Here is a 17,939-nt window from a genome sequence, read left to right as displayed (position 1 = left end):
TGTCCCGAGAGCAAAAACATGACCTGGGCATCAGCGCGACAACAGCGACCTTTGCACCTGTGGGGGGGGGGGGGAGCCCTGTATAGGATCCGATTCCGCCGCCGCAGCCGCGAACGTCTGCACAACGAGCAGATGTTTATGTTTGCAGCACCGGCGGCCTCCTCGCCATGGAAGGCATGTACAATAAAGGCTCAGTTTCACCGCCACTCGGCTGCTCGTTGGTTGTACTCAAAGTTCTTTCTCTTCTCACTGTGCGTGTCTGTATATAGCGGGCACATTTCGTGCCCCAATAGATTCACCCATAGTATGTGTCGCTATTCAGATGTCATCTAAATTTAACGGCACATTTCTGCTCAGGAGCCGTCATTTATTAATCCTTTAGAACTAATCTAACAGAATTAATTGCTTGTGAGCGTAAACTGTCTATAAATTTAAAACACCTTATTTTACTAAAACCTGATTTCATTTTCCTGAAACACTGTAGGAAGACCATGCAACATAACTGAGTCCCAGAGATCAATAAAAGAAGCCACGCATGCTTTCTCAGTAAGGTTGAGTCAAAATCAAATACAGAGAGAGAGAGAGAGAGAGTGAACTTCAATGAGCACCAGCAGTTCAGTCGGCTGGGCCTAGGCCTCCCACGACGGGACGTCGAGGTCTTGCCTCTTCGCCACTTCGTAGGCCTGCTGGGTCGCCTAGAGTTGGTCGTCGAGATGGGAGCTGCGCAGGGCGGCATGCCATCTCGACGAGAGGGTCACGGGATTAAGGTCTGGGTATTGATGTTTGCACTTCCATAGCATGTGGGGGAGTGTTGCTGATTCAGTTTTACAGACCTTGCTTGCTGGCTTGGGTGGACGTCGGGGTATATAGTGTGATAGCGTGTGAGGGAGGGGTATGTATTCGTCTGTAACAGGCGAAGGGTGGTTGCCTGTGCCCTGTTTAACTTGCGGTGAGGGGTGGGGAAGCTTCTTCTTGCGAGGTAAAATGACTTCACGAGGTCGTTGTATCTTGTAAGGCGGTCGCGTCCTGCGGGTGCACCTGCACCGTCTCCGGCACGGTTGACTAGTCCTCGTGCTACCGAGTGTGTAACCTCGTTGAGGTTGGTGAGGTGCGGGTGGACAACGCCGGCATGTGCTGGGATCCAGACGAGGGTGATTTGATTTTCAGGCGAATGCGGGGCTTGTCGTAAGATACGGAGTGATTGCTGAGAAATACGACCTTTGATGTAGTTGTTGATTGCTGCCCGAGAATCACTCAGTATGGTGTGACAGGCTGGGTCAAGAGTGGCCAGGGCGATGGCCACTTCCTCGGCCGTCTCAGCATTTTTGGTAACGATGCTGGCAGCATGTCGGAGCAAGCCGCCTGCCGTGGTAACCGCCGCAAAGCACCGTCCATCTTAATACTCAGCTGCGTCAACGAAGGTGACACCCGCTGTGTTGGCATAAGTTTTGATGAGGGAGGTAGCTCGTGCCTTCCTGCGTTCTTTGTTGTAGTCTGGGTGCATGTTTTTCGGAATAGGGTCGGCGTGTATCCATTGCTGAATGTCGCGTGATATTGGGTGTTTGTCTCCAGGTTGACGGTGGTAGGTGATATTAGGCTTGTTTAGAATGCTGCGGCCCGTTTCTGTTAGGGTAAGCAAATACAGCAAAATTTAAATATTGCTGACTATTTGCCATGGCAAATCAAATACAGCAAAATTTAAATATTGCTGACTATTTGCCATGGCAGTTGAAGAAATGCAATGCTACATTTGACTAGTGATTGTCTTACCGTATTTACTCGATTCTAACGCGCCCTTGATTGCAATGTGCACCTGTTTGCTGTGACCTAAGAAAAGAAAAGTCCTTTACAGTACTACTCAGCTCATTCTTTCATACAGAAATGCCACTTTCTCTCATTTTGAAAAACCCCTCCCAGTGCACTGAAGTTGCCATAAATAAAAATGTCGCAGTTTCGCCCGAACGATGAAACATCGATTACGATAGCAAATTAGTAGACAGCTATACGAAAGTAAGGGTAGTAGTTTTATCGGCCGTATAAACTTTCGAGCATTCGCTTACTACCTCAATTAACAAGCATGTTGTCACACGTGCACAAGCAAACATGAACACATCTCACTCAATAACCACGGAAACTCTTTAAACGCTCGAGTGAGGAAATGCGGTCAGTGCAGTAGCAGGAGCAAGTGAATTGAACTTTGTGCGGCCTCTCGCTTCGACCCGAATTAAGCGATGAGAAGACAATGCAGTGCGCCTAGATGCATAGACTTGTTTCCATCGCAGATAGCTTTCAAGATACGGGCGGCGGGGCGGTGCCCTATGTGGCAGCCTCTCCCACTTGCGCCAGTCCCGCACGCAAGTTTCGGGAACTGAGAATACCCGTGATGCAGCCTGATTTCCGCCCATCTCCGCACACATGACCACTTCCCTTTTAATTGCGGCATCGTGCTGAACTCGACATGTCCTTGCAGTCGGCACTTCCACTCTGAGAGAGCAAACTAGGAAAAGGGGAGGACAGGCAGTGCACTAACCTAAGCTAAAGGAAGCATTAGGCTGTTTCACATGGCGCGATTGGGGCGAAAAAGATCGTTCTGCCGCGCAAGTCGCAGCGCGATTTTCGCTCACAGCTTTCACATGCGTTTGCGGCAGCGCGATATCCGTCGCAGCGATGCGCAAGGTTGCCTCCTGCTCATAAAGTAGCCATGCCTGCATTGTTAAATAAAAACAACATGGAAACTAGTCAAGTATTCGAATTTTCCTATTTTTATTCGATAATAGAATAGGTACACCATTTTTTAACGTTTAAAAGCGTTGAGACTTTACGACAGCTTGCAGATACGGTGAGTGAGGCGCTGCACAACACCGCAAGTATGAGCGTGCGGCTTGTGCGGCGTCGGTGGGGTGGTTCCGTTTAGTACACTCTAGTTTCGTTGTTACTATGGAAGCCGCAACTTTTTCCCTGGATGAGTATTTGCTATTTGCTTTTGCAGAAGAACAAACTACTGTTGAGTGTGCATGTATATAAACAGCTCGCGCGATTTGTAGGGATGAAGAGGTTGACGACGGCGGCGATGAAGTGGGTACATGTCTTGTTGAAGCGGCGTCCTTCTCCCGATATGGATAGCGTGCAGCTTCTCCTTTCAAACGAATTGTGTAAGCGAAAGAAAAAAATGTATGAAGCTCGTAAGCCACAAACGCTGGTAGGTACGCCATAAACATAGCTAGAACTGACGCGTGACATTGCTCCACAGAGCTACCAATGCGCGGTGAAACATACATTGCCCCTCCCACATCGGGCCGATCGCTGCGACTGAGCGATGGCGCGACCAACTTGTTGGAATCCAGTCGCGGAGAGCCCACGACGTCGCGGAGGTCGCTGAGCGACGGAATTCGCTGTGTTGCTGACTGAAAATCGCGCCGAGTGAAACAGCCTATTGCTTAAGCACACGTACTACAGCACATGAAGGAAGCTACGGCAACAAGGCTCAAAGTGCGTACAAGGCAGCCATGTTGAAATGCCGATGGTGATATGGTAACGCAGATTTAGGGTCGTACTCGATTCTAACGTGCACACAATTTTTTGACCCATGTTATCATAAAATAAGTGCGCATTAGATTCTAGTAAATACGATAATGCATCAAAGCAACAATTGTAGTGTGAGAGACGGGAAACAACAAGTGGGGTCCTTAATGTGCTCTCAAGCCTGACTACAAAAGTGTCGCTGCATTTCATGCCATGGGAACGCAGTTGCCCCGGTTATGAAATTAACTGTGCCTTGCACTCAGCACCAGAATGCCGTAGCCATCGATGAACTGCGCTGAGTGCCTATCAAGTTTACCTAGAGTAACCTTAGTACGAGGCAACCTGGGAGATGCCACATTTGAGCAGGACTATCCGTGAGCTACAAGGTACTCGTGACAACATGAAGGAATGAGTAGAACAGTATATTTGTCCTCTATTATCATCAGCTTACTTTATGTCCACTGCAGAAAGAAGGCCTCCCTCACTGATCGCCCATTAACCTTGTCTTGTGTGAAAGGGCTCCACCAGATCTCAGCCGCATTTCACTTTCTTCGGCCTACCACTCTAGTAGACATGGTGTAAGTTGCCCGGCTCAACTTTCCCTCTTAATCTGAATTATTATTCAATTCATTCCAGCACTGCCATCTTCAAGACGATGTTGTGGTCAGTGAAAAAAAAAGCCTTTTAAATGGGTTCAAAAGCCTGCACTGGCCATCAAACTTTGAAGCAGGCAATGAAGCTGTATCTTAAGTAAAGCTGCACACAAACCAATACATCCTAGTGGCAGTAGGTTGTACTTGAAAAACTATTAAAAGAAGCAAGCAAGAAAACCTGCACATTATTTGACTGACTTTCTGTCTCTTGACATACCGATCACTTTCCATTCCTATCATTCATTGCACAACCTTAGTCTTTCAGTCATGTTTATTTATTATCCTCCAAGTTTTGGTTCTATAATTTAATGCTCACAGAATACATACTTTTCCCTTTTTCATGATCGCAGTCATTAATAGACCATATGCAAAAATATTCTGTGCCTACTGTCTGTAAAAATGGGATGGGGTTAGAGCGTTTCTCAATCACAGAGGACAGAAGTCACGCAACTGCATCAAGCAAACATGCACACATGAAACACATCAGCTGTCTCAGTGTCACTCAGTGCACATACTACCGGGAAAACTTGTTTTCTAACAATGTGGCAAGGCACAAAGTTACCGATTCTGGTGCTAGAGGTTGCGACGAATTTCACTAATGGTTCACTGAAAACGCATGCACTACCTTTACATGCAACACACACAATCATTCACACTGTCCAAGAAGCGCTGCATGACCACTCCATGGATAAATAAATCCCAAGCTCTCACCACTGTCATTTCCAGCTGGGTAGCTGGCGGAGGGCTCAAGGTCTTCCAGGGAGACGACCTTGAAGGAAGCCAACGGCGTTGACCCCGGCTGCGTTGAGATCATGCCTCGGAAGCGGGTCACGCTCCATGTGCGCACGTGGCTGTACTCGCTGCACACTGCAACGACATTGCGACACACACACACATGTTCACGTCTTGGTGGGAGCATGCATGCACCTCGTGATACTGCACGATTCAGCACAAAGCAGATTTCACCAGATGTGTGACACATTGCAACAACTTGATTGAAACAACTTTCGATGGTGTTTTTTAGGCACAGTCAAGATGACGACCATGCGTCATAAGCGTGGCAGCACTAGTTCTAATTGCCAAGGCTTATATTTAAAGGGACACTCAAGAGAAACACTACATCAGTTTAGAATGACAAACTATTCATTTAAAACTTAACTCTTGTTTTTTCATGATAAGACATTTATTACAAGAAGACAAAATGAAGGTGAAACTAAGATTACTTGAATTTCACCCTAAAACCACAGTGCTAACAATTTAAAAATTTTCTGAACATATTTGGCTCATTGTAGCTTAGTAAAAGTTTTAAAAACCATACTAAGTTCACTCTTTTGCTTCTTTAGAATACGCTGTACTAGTCCAAAACATGGCTCTCAACAGCTACACCAGTTACTCCTGTCACATTTGCTGAATGGTGATGTCGTCAGCTACCAGGCCCCAAGCTGATGGAGCTTTGGCAGTTCTTGCACTCTGAAGAAAAGTTGCAGTTTCGCTCGAAAAGCAAAGCATCAATTGCGATAGCGAAATAGTAGATAGCTATACAAAGTAAGGATAGTAGTTTTATCAGCCCTATAAACTTGTAAACATTCGCTTACTAACTAAATTAACAAGCACTGTGTCACACGTGCACAAGCAAACGTGAACACATCTCACTTGATGACCACGGAAACTCACTGTCAAAACACTGGAGTGAGCAAGTGCGGCTGTAGCAGTGAGCTAACTGACCTTTGTGCTGCCTCTCGCTTCAACACGAACTAAGCGGCTAGAACACAGTGCACACGAAGCTATCGGCACTGGGTGTACTTTGTCCCATCGCAAATCACTTTTCAGATAGGGCCCGTGCAACCGCGCCATATGCAGCAGCCGCCGAAGTAGAACCCTCCTCCCTGTCCTTGGTGCCTTGCACGTGACAGAAGACGCTGTGCTTCCTCCCCGCTTTCTTCCGTTGCATGTGCGAGATCGAGCCACCGTTGTCGGCTCGCCCTCGCACGTTTTCACTTGCACATACAGCACACGGTGCGCGGCGACGATGTTATCGCCCTTGAACTTTATATGGACCACCATGGCGATGCCGACGGCAGAAATGTGTCTAGAGTGTCCACATAATTGCTATCGCAATAAAAATAAATAGAAATTATTACTACTATTATTTACCTGCAGACTGATGCTCGGCCAAGGCATTACGCGTGGTGGCTGTGCCTTTGGTTTGCCGAAGTGTCAATTTGTTAATCTACGTACTTCAACTACAATATACTGAAGCCCACGAGACAAGTATTACATAGGACTGTTTGGGCACACCACATACAAACAAACTTAGCTTGGCCTGAACAAATGGCATACAAATCTATGACATGATGATTAGCTGGTGCAGGAAATTCAAGGCAGCCTTGCAACCCACTTTTTGTTGTTGTGCCTTTTCTAGCATATGATTATGACGATAAAGCTTTATTAAGATAGAGAATGCTCATCAGCCTATCAAGCTCATATTCATGTTTGCAGCATGGACTTGATACAAAGTCACACAGAAAGGAACAAGTATACTGAACGAGCGCAGTACATCGACAGAGTTTATTACGCTGTTGCACGCATGCACACACACACACACACACACACACACACACACACACACACACACATGCAGAAAAAAGACAACAAGCTTTTTGAAAGCAAGATGTGCTTACTTAACGTTTTCGGCTGGAGCCTTTGTCAGGGTACGGTAACACATGAACAATTCATAGGCGGCTTTAAAAGCACCGTATCAAGAGCAGGGGGTGCCCCATCTGCGCTGACTAGAACTTACACTGTGCATCATAAATCATTATCAATGACACGCATATTGGAATACAGAAAAAAATGAAATGCAAATGTGTTCAGGATACAATATACAAACATGACTCCCAGGTAAGTGCGAGCAGCTACCATGATTCTGTGTAGTGCAAACAAAACGACGTACATATACACATGCATAGGCGTGATGTCAGCACTTGGCAGCTCTAAGTGCAACCTCGAATTATCTAAAATGGAGGTGTTAAGCGTACAACTTCAAGCCATGGCATACATGAAAAAGCCACATGCACAAAAAAAGAAAGAAAAGAAAAAAATAGAGGGGGAACGATGAAATCATACATGTATTACAATGTGTGTTAAGTGCTTAATCTAAAGTTAGACAGGTTAGTTTTCCTTTGTTTTCATCTATTCCAAACGAAGCAGTGTTAAATTTATGAATAAGGTAAGATTTGTGAAGCTCATGGTCATGCCTGGTTCGGAATCCTGATTAGAGTATCGTTACTTTGTTAAATGAGTGGCCCGGCATGTTAACATGTTTCTAGAGTGGTAGGTTTAGTTGGGATTTGGCATGCGATCTGTGATAGTTAAAACGTATACTGAAAGGTGTTTCAGTCTGGTCTATGTATTGCATGTGGCAAGTACTACACTCAAGCAAGTACACTTCGTTACATGAATCACTGTTGAAACTGCCTTTAATTGTGAACATGAATTGGCTGAAGTGCGTGATTGATCGTGTTATCGCATCTTCACCTAACTAACAAGATGGTAATTATGTTCTGAAGATGCTAATCAGGCCTTCTTGCACCAGTTAATTTGGACAAGCCATAGAAAGACTAAGAAAGAACACCATAAATACGTGATGAAAGAATGGCACTAGCATGCAACCAAAACAAAGTGGCAGAGGGCATATCACCACGACCATCACTGAGGAAGGAAGGGAGTGCAGCAGTAACTATGCAGGGACATTTTGCTCCTTTCTATTTAGGCATTTTGCACAGCACATGACGCAGCGTTGCTTGTGTACTTAGACGACTTTGTGGTTGCCTTTTAATGGCCATCATCATCACAACCACCCATATGTGTGCAGTGGTTGTAGCAAGGGTTGAACTTTGCAGAAGCTCTCAAGGATAAAAAAACAGTCAAGGGTAGAGGCTTGGACATGTTGGTACTTATATTCAGAGAACAACACAAAAGAAGGGGACAAAGATAGAAGGCCACATACAGCATCGTGTGTGTTCTTCTATCTTTTTCCCCTTCTTTTGCATTGTGCTCGCCGCTTTGCAATGAGAAAGAAAGGCTCAGTTTCAACCGAAGGGCGAAGCACCGAATGTGATAGCAAATTAGTAGACAGCAATATGAAGTAAGAATAGTAGAAGTAAGGATAGTAGTAGTAGTAAGGATAGTACTTACTAACTGAATTAACAAGCACGGTGTCAGTGCACACAAGCAAACGTGAACACATCACGCTCGATGAGTGCGGACACTCGCTGTTAAAGCGCTGGTGTGAGCAAGTGTGGCAGCAGTAGCGAGCGAAGTGAGCGTCGTGCCGTCTATCACTTCAACGCAAGAAAGGCTAGAACACAGCACGCACAAAGGTATGAGCCATCTGCACATCTCTTCCAAGATACGGCACGTGCGACCACGCGCGGTCATGCAAAGTATGCACTTGTTAGTGGAGTCAAAGCCGCACCTACTCCTTCCAGTGCTGGCTTCTCGCTTTCCTCCATATATGGCACTTGAGATTGAGCTGTGATTGTCAGTTTCCCTTGCGTTCAGTTGCGAAATACACAGTTGTTGCCGGAGCACGACGCTGCCCCTCCTCCCTTCCTCCCTTCCTCCCGTCCCCCCACGGCCTTTCACGCAATGGAAGATGGTGCATTTGTTCTCCTTCGCGCGCGCCATACTGAGCCGTGACCGTCGGCCTTTCATTTGCACACACAGCATACAATGCACAGCGATGGTGTTATTGCCCTTGGACTCTATACAAAACATCACGACGATGGCAAAAATGTGCCTGGAGTGTTAATATAATTGCTATCACAATAAAACTTCAATTGGCTAGTGTCAAACCTGCTGGCTACATTGCAGCGGGTGATTAGCTGCTGGCCAGCTCATTGGTGAAGCAGTAATCGAGAGGTGTATGCGAGAGCGCTGCTGAAAAGAACTATACTGTCCAAAAATGGGAATGCCTCGGTGTGGTGTGGGCTGTCGACAGATTCCGACCGGATGTAGAATTCACATCATTTGAGGTGCATTGTGATCATGCATGATTGGCTTGGATGTTTACAACTGAGCAGACATCGAGCAGAGTGCGACGTTGGGTGTTGAGATTACAAGGGTTCAAGTGTACCATAAGGTATTGCAAAGCACAGGCCAACATCCCAGCGGATGCACTAAGCAGGTGCCCCATCCCTGCTGCCGAATCTGCTCAGCCTTGTTTGGTGGAGTACTGGTTTCCAATCGAAGTGCAAGAGCCACAAAAAACCATTTGTTTTGAACTAGCAGCCCTTGTTGACGTGACTGATGTGTCCCCACTCACCGACACTGCAAAGTTCCAGTTGGAACAACGCAAGGATCCACTGCTTCTACAGCTGCTGCAATACTTAAAGTCTGGCCTGCTACCTGGCGATTCTAAAGAGTCCAAGAGGGTACAGGACCTAGCTGATGACGGCGAAATCTCGAAAAATGGTATTCCTGTGTACACGGACGATGAATGTAAAGTTGCCTGGCTTCCCCAACACTTACGAGACATGGCAATGAAAATGGAACATGACCACCCTCTAAGTGGGCATTTAGGCTTCTTTAAAACTCGGTAACGTGTGAAGAGCCGGTTCACATGGCTCGGTATCCGCTCCGATACCACCCGTTACATCCGCAGCTGCCAGCAGTGCCAGGCTTTCAAACCTCACCGGCAAAAACCAAAAGGACTGATGGACAGTTCATGGGCCACCCACCCAATGCAGCAGCTAAGTGTGGACCTTACTGGGCCACTGCCCACAACCCCTTGGTGCCACAAGTACATCCTGGTGGTGCCGGACAAGTTCACGAAGTTTGTGGAGCTTTTCCCATTATGTGCGCCTACCTCCAAATTGATCATCGATAAAATGATCTATGTTTCTTGTCGGCATGGTGCGCCTAGCTCCATCTCTAGGGACAATGGCAAACCATCCACAAGCAAACTGTGGAAAGGCATTCTCCAGCACTGGGGAATCAAGGAGAGCCACACAGTCCCATACAGACCAGCAGGACAGACTGTGGAATGCCATAACGCAACGGTTAAACAATGCCCGATGGGTCACTGCACTTCCCACAGGGACTGCGACAAAAGGCTGCCCGAAGTGGCGTTAGTAGTGTGCACGTCTGAAAGTGTAGTTACTGGCTTTACGCCTGCCTTCTTGTGCTATGGGCACGAACTACGGAACCCGTGGAGCCATCACATTCAGGCAGCTGTCACCGAGGTGCCCCTGACTGCGCCTCATGCCCTAGCTGCTGAACTAGATGTGTACCTTCGAGATGCCTGGGCCTTTGTACAGGACCACCAAACTTTGGCAAAAGCCAGCCAGGCAAAGTATTGCAACTAAAAGCGCACTCCAGCTACCTTCCAGGTTGGAGACTTAGTTCTCCGGGTCACGCCCCCACTAAGCAAGGCAGCCATTGGATTCACAGCCAAGTTTGCCCCTCGACGCACAGGGCCATCTAGAGTGACTGCACACATTGAACGCAATACCTACAGATTCGGAGACCCGGCTACGGGGAAACAGAAAGGCCTCGCTAATGCAGGCCAGCTGAGCCCTTATCATGTGCCTTGGAAACCCTCTTCCCAGGATAAAGGGGGGGTGCCTGCGACTCAACGTCAGGTAGCGTAGAGTCGCAGGCACGGGACAGTAGGCAACGGTGTGTAGCGGCGACAGAGAACATGGAAGGCGTTCATGCGCATTCAGCATGCGGGGAGCGCACAACAACGAACTGAGTGAGTGAAGTAATCGGCGGAGCAAGCCGCGTGCGGTGCAGCGGGACGAAGCGCAGACTGCGTGTGTGTGTGCGTGCACCGAGGATTTCCTGAAATAAAGAACGTACTTGACAAAGGGCTGCCAGATTCGAGACCCTTGCAATTAATAAATAGTGGGATCACTTACGAAGGCAGTTTTGCTTTCGCAAGATTCAGCTCATCCTGGCTCCGACCCCGCTAAGGATATGGCCGATAGTGCTCTTGGCACTGACAACAAGCTTGACACAGTGCCAAAAACACTTGTCGGGAACAGTTTCGGTGCCGAGACACGTGAAATTTTATGAAAGGGAAACTATCTCTGAAAGGGATCGCCCAAGGAAAGCTGTCTCCACCTCAGACGACGACAAGTGAAGAGAACTTTGTTTCCAAATTTTACGTTCATTCCGACTTACGCAGACGTGTTGTGCAGCGTCTACAACATTTAGCAGTTTGTTTGTGCACACGACAATGTTGGTGACTTGCTGCCAGATGCTGCAGCTCTCGAGAGGAAGCTGATGCATTGCAGCTGGGCAAACATCCAGAAAAAGATAACTGATTTTTTTTTTTTAGGTGACAATAAAAATTTGCTCACACCTCCAATCCAATGCTTAACTGTAATTTCTTTTAAATCATTTATTGTACCTCCCTTGTAGCAGTGCAGGTTCGTGGTGCGGGCAACAGGCACACAATTTTTGGGGCAACACTCGGCGTCACTGCCTTTATTCCTAGTTCTTTATTATATGATACCCAGATTATACGACGGTTTTGTGTGGTCCTTTCAAAGTCGTATAATTGGGGGTTCCACTGTACAAGTTCCCTGAACTTGCCATGTTAAATTTTTACAATGTACATAATCCACTTTTAATTTAACTGGGCCCTAGGAGACGGCATCACGGTGAGCTGGTACGGGAACATCAAAGTGGTGTCACCACCTGTTCTTCCCTTTTTGCCCCTTTTCTGGCTTGCCAAGCCTTTTCTTGAGGTATGAGTGGTGTTGCAGACACGTAGTCCACTGGTACAGGTGAAATAACCTTTAGAGCAATGGCTCTACTACTCCAGGTACAAACTCAGGAAATGCCTGGTTCTGTAAATCTGACCTTCAAGCTCAGCCAAGCTCAAACTAGGACTCCCATTACCTGCCACTACCGGTGGCTGCGGTGTAAGCCGCATGGGCACCCACATCTTGAAGGCGATCTGTGATGTGCACAAAGTGCTGAGTGCTGGTAGCTTCGTATGCGCTGTGCTTTCAATGCTTAGTTCGTGTTGAAGTGAGATGCAGCATGAAGCTCAATTCGCTTGCTGCTGCTGCCGAGTCAAGCAGCGTTTGTGTGTTGTCCTGTGGTGCAATTGTAGGTGCGGTAGTTGCTGACGGCAACGAGCAGCATCTGTGTCCTTTCCCAAAGCAAGCAAAAACGTGCTATCGCTTAACAAACTTGGTTTAACCGCGTTCAACATTGGCAAAGTTTTCACTTTAGTGTCCCCTTAAACACAGTATGTTTATAGTTCCTAGCTCTGTTGTTCACCACACGAAAGTAGTCATCCGACATTGTCGTACTAATCACATGAAGCAAACTTTTTCATGCTGAAGGGCAAACTAACATTCAAGACAAACAGTGGTAAAACAGGCAGGTCATAGAAATAAAAGCACAAAACAAAGGCTGGGCTGACACTAACGTTAACTGCCAAACAGTATGTGGAAGTAGACATACAAAGATGCATCAAGCAAACAACGCAGATTTACAAGCACTACTACACATAAGCTACATAACTACTCTTTTTTGTCAATGCAACAGAGTGTTCAAACACTCTTTGAATCCAAAGTGCCTCAAACAGTTACTTCGTGTACATGAGCTTTGAAGGCACCCATCACACTTGCGTTTGTGAATGTTGCTGGGTGTCTCGACAGTGGCCACGGGTGTATTCTGCAAGAGTCCATCTAGTAAACTGTCAGTGATTGACTGGAGCTATAGGAGTGAAAGGGAGACAATCCCCAGCCTATCTCCTCGCTTGTAGTGCTCCAGCCAATCAGCTGTGGCTGAAATGAACAGTTTACTAGGTGGACTGTAGACGAGAATTACAGCTGCCTCAGCGTCTATAGAATATATGGGTTCCCTTGGGTCAGTCCCCAGGATTGACCCTGTGGAAACCCCCTGGGAAAATTCTAACGAAATACACACCCCTGATGGCTGTTAATTACACATCCTGTGACACCTGCAGCTATGATGATGTGCCCCATCTACCGCCTTGGCCGTAACCGGCACTGGCTTATACTCCCATTGCTCATCTCGTACACATACACTATTAAAATAATCTACACCCTTTGGGGCTTACCTTGTAGCACAAAAATAATCGTCATCTGTCTTGCCTGATTTTACTTTTAATGTTGTGAGCTCGATACTTCCAAGTCACGAAGGCTTGCGCATTATCAATGTGACATAGCATTCTCAACCGGAAAGTACCGAGCGCTGACTGTTCAAGAAAGGAAAACGGAAGCAAGGCAGATGACAATTATTGTTGTGGGACAAAATAAGCCCCAAAGAGTGCAAGCTTTTTTAAGAGTGTACACAAATACTCAAGAAAGTGTAAGGGTATTGGAAAAGCACAGCACAGTGCGAAATATGTTGGTGCAGTCCCCACCTCCGGAAAGTGACCTCTTTGTCCACTGTCATTTCCCTTTACCTGATTAGTTATACTTTTCAATTAAGTGTGACAATTATTTTCCCCTATCTTTACCCCGGCTTCATTGCCTCTTTTCTTCATATTGTTGTAACAAAGAATGGAGCTCCTCAGATCCCTGTATTCTTCTCATTCAAGCATTTTCTATTTGCTATAAATGTACTATAATGCCGAAATGAAATGTAGGTTGGGCTGCTTGCCCTCACCTTCGTTTCTGCCATACTGTTGGCTTTAATAATGACACAGCACCAGTTCTCTAACCACAGCATAATGCAGCCTATCACAATGTTAACCGCTTCCGTGCCTTAGACAAGCTCGGTTCGTCCACGCTTTCCTGGTAAAAACGGCCAAGGATGAGCTCAGCTTGTCGACGGTACTTTTCAGTTTCTAGCAACACCACGAACGAGCATGTTTCATCTCAGTGCTTAGTCGTGCTTTTGGCAGCTGGCAGCACACGTAAAAGTGAGTATATTACGGCAAAATATGTTGGCAACTGAGGTGTTTAAAAATAATTTGACAATTTTTTGGTCAGAATTCGGAATAATATTGTGGTACAGAAAGGGTTAAGCAGATGGGCCCTCATGTGAGCCAACTGAGCCAAGGTGCAGAGCTGCCAATTCACCAGAGATTAGGTATTTCTCGGAGAGGACGACACGGGTGACAGGGCTCCGATGGACGGTGAACGTCTGGAACAGCTGCGGACCATGGCCCACTGTCTCTGGGTGCTGCACAATCACCCGCACCGTGCCGGCGCTTGTGCCATATGCAATCTCGATCCAGTTGCCACATAGACCTGGTGGGAGAAGGAAAGCACGGGAACATGCACAGAGGGAAGTGAACATGCGACAACAGCTGAAACCACACAAAGAACATGAATGTGGAGAGGCAGCTGGAAATGTAACCCATGACTTCACGCTTGCAGCACCTTGCAAGGTTCAACTGTGCATGTGCATGCCTGTTTTACTTATTGACTTTAGAGAGGACAACTACAGTATTTACTCATGTAAAGCCCACACTTGGGAGCACAAAAATCTCATGAAATAAAATGTTGCCAAGCGTCACGTGCATACCTTCACACTGATTTATACAGCTATTCGCTTACAGCGACAATCATCGTTGAGGCTTTTTACACAACTTTTATTTGCTGCTATGACATGTCTGGTGAGAATGTGCCTTTGATTCATGAACAACTGAAAACAAGACAGGAAGAAAGGGGGTTAACCGAGGGGCCCGATCTTTATTAGTCATATCATAAGAAGCCAACAAACACTGACACCAAGGACAAAATAGGGGAAATTACTTATGCTTAATAAATGAAATAAAGAAACGATAAATTCAAGGAAATTAAAGTGGATGAAAAAACAACTTGCCACAGGTGGGAACCGAACCCACAACCTTCGAGAATTTATCGTTTATTTCATTTATTAAGCGCAAGTAATTTCCCCTATGTTGTCCTTGGTGTCAGTGTTTGTTGGCTTCTTATGATATGAAAACAAAACAGAGGTTCACAGGGAGATGGAGGCTTGAAGTGATCAACAATGTCTATAACAAGTGGCCCTGACACAGTAATGTGGCCTTGTTCAACTGCGTGCTCCAGCGAAATCCCTTGTTTGACCACTGGTGACAACAACCAACTGCTAACTTCCGTAAACTAGACATCTACTCTTTACCTACCGGGAGAAAATGGTCACTTTTTGTAGGTCACAATAAATTTTCTTTTTCTGAAGGAACTATTACACTAAAAATTTTATGCAATACACAACAAATAAAGCAGAGTAAATGAGCTTTTAAAGCACAGTTTTATTAACAAGTTCTATGCATTAATATAACATTTTAATTGCTAAAAACAAGATTGTAGAGTAAAATTGACCAAAACTTGTTAAAGGGATCCTGAACTTCCTCTCAAGCTTGGTAGAAAAACATAGTACGTGGATAGCATACACTGCTGAAAACATCTGAGCAAAATTTTGCAGTCATGCGTGGCGTTTGAAGCTCACAAGCGAAGCACGAAGTTATCTTTTTTCTCAAACAATCTCTTCTCAACCGAAGCCTCTTCTTGGGCTGCTTTATTTTGTTATATGGGGAACCAGCGCTGGAGTTTCGAGCAGACATAACGAACCCCCTTGCAGACATCGCTCGCATTGTTTAGTCATACAAACAGAAGGAAATGGCCAGTGGTGCTACGGCGAGGGTAAACCCAGGAAAAAAAAAAAAAAAAAAGTTTCAAGGCCATCGTTATTCTTGCGTGGTTAATTGCCGCCACAACTAGAAAAGCCGTAATAAAGCCCTATAATTCTATTATTATTTATGAAAACAACGAGTATGAGTGACAGCAACATTGGATTCAGGCATGGGTGATTGCACGCAGCTTCAATAATTTTTACAGCTTCTCCGGCAAAATATTCGTGTACATTTGATTTTATTGAAAGCGAGAATGGCATTGCTCCTTGTATAAAAATATGTATATGTTTTTAGTACAGGAATTATACAAAAGCATTTCTTGGGGGGCGCTATGTGTAACATTAGTGCCAGACGCCGCATAAGTGCCCACTGGGTTCCTAGCAGTGCGTGGTGCCTTGGACATTGCCCGGTGACAAAAGGAAAAGCAAGAAAATAAGAATGCTCATCATGCAATCTCACAACAAACATAAATGGTGAGCACTATGTGTTTACTGCAGAAACAGCGCATTGACACATTGGCGCATTGACACATTGGCGCATAACCGCGACTGGCCACACAAACATTGGTTATGCAGCTTCTATTCCAGGAAAAATGATGTCCACTAGAGTAAAGTGACGTGTATTGTCCATTTTATTAAAAAGCATGCCTATGGTGATATGTTTAGCACCAATGAGAGTTTCGATACAAATCAAGTTCAGGCTGCAGTGCATGGCTACCGATGGTGCACAGTGAATTAGCTCGGCCGCGCTCACATTGCAGCTACCAGCACCACCAGTATCAGCACGTTTTCTTCGTGTGTGAAATTATTGCGAGCAGAGAGTAAAGCGGCAAGAACGGTAACATTACATTGCTGCTTGGGAGCGTCGGTGGTTCATGCGGAAGTGCTGCCAGCTACAGGTTCGAAACCAACTGTAGAAGGCATAATGATCATATTGGTGGTGTTAAGGCTGCCACCAGTTATTACGGGTACGGGGTTTCGGCGGCCTTCAACAGCATCTGCTTGGAGCTCGAACCAGGTTGACCATTGGAGAGGGTTTAGCAGGGAAGACGAGGTGATATAAAAACAAATAACAGAAGCTTAATGCATTGCTACGGGTGAGCGGTGGGCTCCAAGGAAAATACAAGAACATTCAGCATGCGTGCACCTGCACACAAGGGCAAAGAAGATGGGACTCCACGTTGCGTCTCGCTGGCCTTCTTATACCCTCCACCATCCGGGCAACCTTATTCTCTCTTGCTCCCTAGTAGTGGGCCTTGTCAGGACATGTTGGGTCAACCCACGCAGAGGAACACGGAGAGAAACAGCTCTTTGGCGTAGAAAGATTGAATGTAGGTCACGTCGGGTCAACCCACAAAAAGGAACACAAAGAAAAACACCTCTTTGGCATAGAAAGGTTGAACGTAGATCTCGTCAGGTCAAGCCACACAAAGGAACACGGAAGCAAACCACTCTTTGGCATAAAAAGGCTGAACATAGGACAAAGGAGAGTAGGATTTCCACTGGTGCATAATCCCGTGGCACACACACGACGGACAAGTCTTCTCATGTTGACGAGCGTGACAATTAGGCACGTCCTGTCTCGGGCATTTCACACCTGTTCCATTCATTGCTGCACAAAGTGGACAGTAACAATGGGGAGCCATCAGCGACGGCGAGGCTGCCTGCGATGCCAGAGTGTAGCTATGACCACTTCTCTGACCATGGGTGCTGACTACAAGGGGGGGGGGGGGGGCTGGCGTGCTTGAGCCCCCCCTGCCCCAAATATTCTCAAAAAGATGTGCCCCCCACCCCCCATCCCCCGCGGAGACTAGCAATTGGTTCAGGGGGCATCATCCTTTTGTATGGTTCTGGAGAAATTGACTGAAGGACTACAGTTGTCTAAATTCTGAAAGAACAGCACAGCCTTAAATTGCCGCGGCTACTTAGATTTGTCTAGCACTAACAAAGAAGGATGGCAATACCAAGAGCTTTAGATGCAGTTCACCATCAGGGATTCTGACTGGCAACCGCAGCTCTCTGAACGTCTACTGTACCAAGTCTCTGTGCAGAATCAAATGAACGGCCACTTGATGAATTCAGGTGTTTCTTTCGTGCACATTCTCTTCGAAGACTTCGAACCCTTCTCGAACA

At 46.3% G+C, this 17,939-nt stretch overlaps 1 protein-coding gene across 5 annotated transcripts in view; it reads right to left on the bottom strand.

Moving 5' to 3' along the window:
* Positions 1–17,939, bottom strand: part of LOC126535512 (BTB/POZ domain-containing protein KCTD3) — a 139,067-nt gene that overhangs the window by 40,952 nt on the left and 80,176 nt on the right. For all 5 annotated transcript variants that reach the window (XM_050182324.3, XM_050182325.3, XM_055073161.2 and 2 more), the window contains 2 exons: positions 14,249–14,419; positions 4,887–5,042 (listed from right to left, as the gene is read on the bottom strand). In XM_050182324.3, coding sequence (XP_050038281.2) covers positions 4,887–5,042; positions 14,249–14,419 — 327 coding nt within the window. The remainder of the gene's footprint in view (positions 1–4,886; positions 5,043–14,248; positions 14,420–17,939) is intronic.

The sequence above is a fragment of the Dermacentor andersoni genome, chromosome 7 (assembly GCF_023375885.2).
Source record: "Dermacentor andersoni chromosome 7, qqDerAnde1_hic_scaffold, whole genome shotgun sequence".
In the NCBI taxonomy this organism is placed as follows: domain Eukaryota; kingdom Metazoa; phylum Arthropoda; class Arachnida; order Ixodida; family Ixodidae; genus Dermacentor; species Dermacentor andersoni.
This window is presented reverse-complemented; position numbering and strand designations above follow the sequence as displayed.